Source organism: Hydra vulgaris, chromosome 11, assembly GCF_038396675.1.
Source record: "Hydra vulgaris chromosome 11, alternate assembly HydraT2T_AEP".
NCBI classification, from domain to species: Eukaryota; Metazoa; Cnidaria; class Hydrozoa; order Anthoathecata; family Hydridae; genus Hydra; species Hydra vulgaris.
The window spans coordinates 34,376,272-34,383,783 of NC_088930.1; the positions used below are offsets into that span (position 1 = coordinate 34,376,272).

General features: G+C 25.5%; 1 protein-coding gene across 1 annotated transcript; it reads left to right on the forward strand.

The window, feature by feature from the left end:
• Window positions 1–2,411: 2,411 nt before the first annotated feature.
• Window positions 2,412–5,416, forward strand: LOC136087598 (uncharacterized). The gene is made up of 3 exons (XM_065810862.1): window positions 2,412–2,484; window positions 2,559–2,817; window positions 3,000–5,416. The coding sequence occupies exons 2-3, from the start codon at window positions 2,592–2,594 to the stop codon at window positions 4,100–4,102; spliced, it is 1,329 nt and encodes a 442-aa protein (XP_065666934.1). The 5' UTR covers window positions 2,412–2,484; window positions 2,559–2,591; the 3' UTR covers window positions 4,103–5,416.
• The last annotated feature ends 2,096 nt before the right edge of the window (window positions 5,417–7,512 follow it).

Here is a 7,512-nt window from a genome sequence, read left to right on the forward strand (position 1 = left end):
AGCAAATAAGCAAGAATTAACTCTCTCTCTCTCTCTCTCTCTCTCTCTCTGTCTCTCTCTCTATATATATATATATATATATATATATATATATATATATATATATATATATATATATATATATATATATATATATATTATATATATATACATATATATTATATATATATATACATATATATATTATATATATATACATATATATATTATATATATATATATAAATATATATATATATATATATATATATATATATATATATATATATATATATATATATATATATATATATATATATATATATATATATATATATATATATATATACCAATGCCGATGGATGGGGAAAGGCCGATACCGATGCCGATACCGATGAATTAACTAACTATTAAAATCTTGAAAACACAAAACCATACAACTTTAAGCCGTGTAATCTTTTTCATGTAATCAGTACTGGTAAACAAATACTTGGACTCAAATTAGAGTCAAACCATTATTTTAAAAGATATTAGAAAACTCAGTTAAAAAAATATACATTTTTTAGTTTTTTTATGAAAAGTAAACTTTCAAAAAATAAACACAATTTTCGAGGAACCCTTTTCATTTCATTTTTAAAAAGAAAATGGTACTATCATAAGCAGTTTACTAAGAATTCTTTATTAAATTAATAATAATTTAGATATCTAAACAACAATCATATGTTGTTTAGATATCTAAATTATTTTTAGATAATTAAGTTGTTTTTATAATTATTTTATTTTGTGATGTTCTATCCACACCATGTCCCTGGTAGTACCGCGCTAAACTTGTTTCTTGACGCAGCGGCCTTTATTGTCAAGGTTTGTGTTTCGGAGTTATAAAGTTAAGAGAGGGTTGTAACCAAATCTAAAGTAGTCTCCTCGATTGCATTGGCCTTGGGGAGGTGAATTGAAACAAAACAAAAATAACTAATAAAAATATAGAAATATAGTAGGCTATACTTGAACACATACAGATAACAATGCTTAAATAGGTTACTTTTAAGTATAAAAGTAGAACAACACAAAATAAAATTATTCTTAAAACAACACAACGGTAGTAAAAGTATAAGTACATTCAGCTGTTAAATTAAAGCTTATAAACATCATTTTAAGAATAAATAATATAGCCTGTAAACAAAGTCATAATAAAAATTTATTAAAAAAATTCTACGTAATGCATAAAGTTTAGTATATTTATTATTTAATTATTATCGAAATGCAGGATGAAAATTTTAAAATGCCATCGGTTGGAAAATTGGAAAATGAGGCCGATGCCGATACCGATACCAATTGTGTAAAAAGTGGCCAATTAAGCCGATACCGATGCCGATTAATCGGTACATCACTAATATATATATAATCTCTCTCTCTCTCTCTCTCTCTCTCTCTCTCTCTCTATATATATATATATATATATATATATATATATATATATATTTATATATATATATATATAATATGTATATGTATGTATATATAATATATATATGTATATATATATAATATATATATATATATATATATATATATATATATATATATATATATATATATATATATATATATATATATATATATATATGTATATATATATATATATGTATATATATATATATATATATATATATATATATATATATATATATATATATATATATATATATATATATATATATATATATATATATATATATATATATATATATATATACATTTTAGCTAAAAATGTTGAGAGGTTGACAAGATACTGCAATTTTAATACTGACCTGGTTTCCTAAAATGACCCGGTTTTCATAACACTCTGAAAAAACATTTTTCTTAAAATAATAAGAAATAAAAATGGCAAAAACATGAAAATAAACATATATAATGTTTTTTTGATGCTGAATTCAATAAATGTACTTAAAATGCTAAAATATAAAAGGAACATGCTTAAAAATTATTAAAACCACTAGTTTTTATAAAATAATTTTGGGGCCCAATATCTCAAAACACCCCCATCAAAAAAATATTTTTTTTGCTGTTAATATTTTCAGCTGTTTATAATCTTACTAGGCACAAAAAATCTAACTGGAAAAACAACTGAAACATACGGAACTTTAATTTCAAAGATGTATCAAAAACAATTTTGTTATATTTAAGGAAGTCTTAATTATATGATAACTTAGTTATTTGAACTTAACAACTGAAAAAAACATCCTGTTTTGTTTTATATAAAAACTGAATTAGTGTGATATGGATGTGCATTTGTTTTTAAAATTTTGACAACTTTTGTAAAAGTTTATAATAACTAGTTTATAAAAAGTTCAGTTAAAAAACAGCATTCGTAAATTTTATTTGAATTTTAACAAATTAACAATTTGATATATATATATAAATTGTATATACATATAAATATATCTATAAAGAAAATTAACAATATCTATCAGTGTAAAAAATTATACAACAGTGGGATTCTGAAAAGGTTTGAATTATTTCTATATTAAATTTTTTTTTTACTGAAAATTAAGTAGGAAAAAAGAATTCTCTTTTTTTTAGGAAATACATTTATACAAAGTAGTTTATTATAAGATGTGTTCTATTGGGTTAATGACATCAGATGCATGCAAAGGCCAACAAGATGTTATTGGAACATTAAGCAACGAAGAGAAAATAGCTATATCATTACGCTGTAACATTGAACTATCAAACTTAACAAAATTATGTGAAAAACATGCTACAAATTATTTGAAAATGTATCCTATATGGCAGAAAGCATGCTGTGATCCATTCAAAAAACATACAAAGAAAATTACAAGTAAGTAAAAGTGGAATTTAAATATTTTAATATATTTTTTTTTTTAATTTGTGTTTTCCAAAACATAAACAATGTTTTAAACAATTGTGCAGATAAGCTATATACAACTATACGTACAATTATACTATATACAAAATACATAAAGCTATATGCAATTATATATACAATTCAATTACTTTTAGAAAATCTTAGAGTAGTTACGATAAATGAGTCACAAGACATGATGAGAAGTAGTTTAAATATTGCTCCTAGAAAGAAACTTTGCAAACCCTGTAAGCAAAAGATTGCCAAAAAAGCAGATCTTAAAGAAGAGAAGCAAAGTCAGGGTGAACAAGATGAAGATTTTCTAATATCATCATTCAAATCAAAAAGACAGGAGATCAATGAAGAACTTGAAAATTTTAATATATCTCCTCTAAATTCTCATTCAAAGTCATCAAAACATTTACTCTCAGAAGGAAAGCGAAAAGTTGCGCGCATCAACGAAATGGTAAGTAACCTTACTAGAAAAACTGAAAGTCAATTCAATGTTCCCTCAAAACTGTGTTATGAACCAAATGGCATTAAAAAGAAGGCTGAAAACTTTGATGAAATTATGAGCTTGATAAAAGAAAAAATTCTATGTTCTGACAAAAGGACTATTGTTCAACTTCTAACACTGGCACCCCCAAGTTGGTCAATATTAGAAGTACAAAATAACTTTGCAGTTACAGAATACCAAGCAAAAAAGGCTAGACAACTTTTTAATAAAAAAAGATTGTTGGCTATCTCACCTTTGTATAAAGGGAAAGTCTTACAAAAAGAAATAGAAGATTCTGTTAAACTTTTTTATGATTCAAGTGATTTATGTAGAACTATGCCTGGAAAAAAAGATTATGTTAGTATTCAAAAGAACGTCCATAAACAAAAAAAACTGCTTTTGTGTAATTTAAAGGAACTATATTTATTATACAAAGAAAACAATCCAGAAATACAAATAAGTTACTCAAAATTTGCTTCACTTAGACCAAAGTGGTGCATTTTGCCTGGTGCAAGTGGTACACATTCTGTTTGTGTTTGTTCTTATCACCAAAATGCCATATTGCTAGTAGATGCTTTAAATATTGGACTAAAGTATAAGGACTTACTTTCAAAAACCGTTTGCTTTGTTTTCAAAAACAAAGAATGCATGCTTGCACAGTGTGATGATTGTCCTGGTAAAGAACCCCTCACCAAATATTTGTATGAGATTTTTGGAGAATACGAAGATGATTTTGAGACACTACAAGCAATGGTAAACTACTGACCGTGCAACACTATTAAGTTTAACAGCTGATGTTCCAACGTTTGTTGAACTATTAGCATCTTGTTTTGAAAAGCTACAAGCTCATTCTTTTATTGCTCACTCTCAATCACAGTACCTTTACCAACTGAAACAATATATGGATCAATCAAACATTATCATTATTGGCAACTTTGCTGAAAATTATGCTTTTGTTGTCCAAGATGAAATACAGAGCTATCATTGGAACACCCAACATTGTTCTTTACATCCATTAGTCATATACTATAAAGATGATAAAGGTGAACTGAAACATATTTCTTACTGTTTTATATCAGATGACATTATACACGATGTAACTTATGTGTACAAAATATTCCAACTAATCATACCAATATTAAAAATAAAATTTTCCAATCTGTCCAAATTACATTTATTCACTGATGGTTGCGCAGGACAGTACAAAAATTGTAAAAGCTTTTACAATCTATGCCAACTAGAGAGCGAGTTTTGCCTTAAAATTGAATGGAACTTTTTTGCCACGTCCCACGGAAAGTCACCATGCGATGGGATTGGTGGTACTGTAAAAAGATTAACAGCACAAGAAAGTTTAAAACGACCGTACAGAAACCAAGTTCTCACATCAGAAGCTATGTATGAATTTTGTATTGATAAAATCAAAGTTGTTAACTTCATTTACATAAAGGGATTGGACTTACAATTGCAACGTGAAGAGCAAAAAGAAAGGTACACTGGTGTAACAACTCTACCTGGTACTCGTAGCTTTCATCAATTTATACATCTTGGAGATAACAAGGTTGGGGCAAAGAGGAGTAGTACAGACACTAATTATATAATATACCACAATCTTAAAAAGAAACAAGACATATCTCAACTTGATACTGTCACTTTAGGTTGTTATGTCGCTGTAGTCTGTGATGGTAAGTGGTGGAGCGGCATTGTAACTAAAACCAACTTAGAAGAAGTTGATGCTAAAGTTAAGTTTCTTCATCCAAATGGTCTATCAATCTGTTTTAACTGGCCTGAAAGAGACGACTACTGTTTTATTCCAAACACCAACATATTGAAAAAACTATCTGTTCCACAAGCTTGCTCTAGTTCTGGTAGAAACTATGTGTTTGAAAATGCTGAAATAGAGGAAGTACAAGTAAAATGGGAGCAATATTGTAAACTATTACAAACGTAGTCAAAATAACTTTCATCTTTGATACCTTTAAAAATCTTTTATATTTAAGTAACTTTTTAAATTACGATTAACTTTATTTTATTTACAAATATTTTTTGGGAATTTCTTGAAAAAGTAATACATCTTTGAAATTAAAGTTCCGTATGTTTCAGTCGTTTTTCCAGTTAGATTTTTTGTGCCTAGTAAGCAAATAAACAGCTGAAAATATTACCAGCAAAAAAAAAAAATTTTTGATGGGGGTGTTTTGAGATTTTGGGCCCTAAAGTTGGTTTATAGAAACTAGTTGTTTTATTAATTTTTATGCATGTTCTTTTTATATTTGAACATTTTAAGTACATTTATTGAATTCAGCATCAAAAAAACATTATATATGTTCATTTTCATGTTTTTGCCATTTTTATTTCTTATTATTTCAAGGAAAATGTTTTTTCAGAGTGTTATGAAAACCGGGTAATTTTGGGAAACCAGGTCAGTATTAAAATTGCAGTATCTTGTCAACCGCTAAACTTTTTTAGCTGAAATTTTGCATGCAATATTTTTTTATAATTAGGAATAATGTGTCAAAATATAACACAAAAGGAAGACACACGGTTCAATGGACTGGGTGATTTGATGTGGAATTGCCCTATATCTATGTGTTTATGTGAGAGAAGTAAATCGTTTGTGTTTCTATGTATTCATAGAATATTCTTACTTTATAATTGCACCTCATAAATGAAAATAAATAATATTCAGGTATTTATTTATTGTGAAAATAAAAAAATGAACATTTTTGTTTTATAGGAATTATTGCCAAGGGTATTGTTTTGCGTTTTTTTGATTGCATCAATAAATTTTGACAGGGAAAGCTAAAAGAGTGGAAATTTGCGGAAAGAGTGGCACAGTCAGATTTTTGATTATTTTCATCCATGAAATATATATATAATCTATATATGTATATATATATATATATAAAATATATATATAATCTATATATATAATCTATATATATATATATGTATATATATATATATATATATATATATATATATATATATATATATATATATATATATATATATATATATATATATATATGTATATATATAATCTATATATGCATATATATATAATATATATATATATATATATATATATATATATATATATATATATATATATACATATGTATATATACACATATATACAGAGCCGTTACCGCCGGGGGGTCTAGGGGGCATAGCCCCCCCCCCCCTAATAATCTTTTAAAAAATATTTTTTTTAAGGCCATGCTTTAAAAAAAATATTTTTTTTCAATTGAAAAAACCCCGCCCCCCCCCCCCCACAACATCAAAATTGTGGTTACGGCTCTGATATATAATATAGATATATATATATATATATATATATATATATATATATATATATATATATATATATATATATATACATATATATATTTATATATATACATATATATATGCGTATATATATAAATAAGTAGAAAATCACTTATCAAACTTTTTAATTTTACACTGTACTAAGTTACACACACATACATCTATACATTTATATAATGTCAAAATTTGATTATGTAGTGTTGTTAAAAATTTTTCCATAATAAACATTGAAGAATAAAATAATCTAAAAAGCTTTAAGTCTGACGATTTTTGAGAACATTCTTTAAAACACGATTATCGTTAGACAGTTTAACAGCCAGTAATTTCAATAGTTTCATTTATTTAAATTGCTTTAAAATATAAACGTTTATTTCTTATTAAAAAAAGTTTATAACCAATTCAAATTCATTCAAAGTTTATACAAATAACCAGTCTTACTAAGAGATTTCATTAAAAATAATGAGAGTTATGGGAATCGAAAACACTTTTTTTTCGAAGAGCAAGAGCTAGTTTTAAATGTTTTTTCATCGCGCAAAAATTAAAAACGTTTTTTAAAAAGCACCAAAACTAGGTTCTTTTAATTTTTAGATTATTTTTTTAACTTTACACGAATTCAAAATTAAAATGTGCTTTAACTAAGCATCTTTATTTAAAACTTTAAATGTAAACGCATAAGATTTGATATCAACACGCATATATTAAATAGAAAATTTTAATTTTTTGATGAATCTTTTAGAAAAACATAACTTTCAACTATCCCAAACGTGAGAGCATAATACATTTTTTGATAAAATATTTTTTGATATTCTCAACTATGTTTATATTTATCAACAAATTATAAACTTTGT

Coding starts and splice junctions, on each gene's coding strand:
- LOC136087598 (XM_065810862.1), top strand. CDS start 2,592: ATGTGTTCTATTGGGTTAATGACATCAGATGCATGCAAAGGCCAACAA. Junction 2,818..2,999: donor ACATACAAAGAAAATTACAA/GTAAGTAAAAGT, acceptor AATTACTTTTAG/AAAATCTTAGAGTAGTTACG.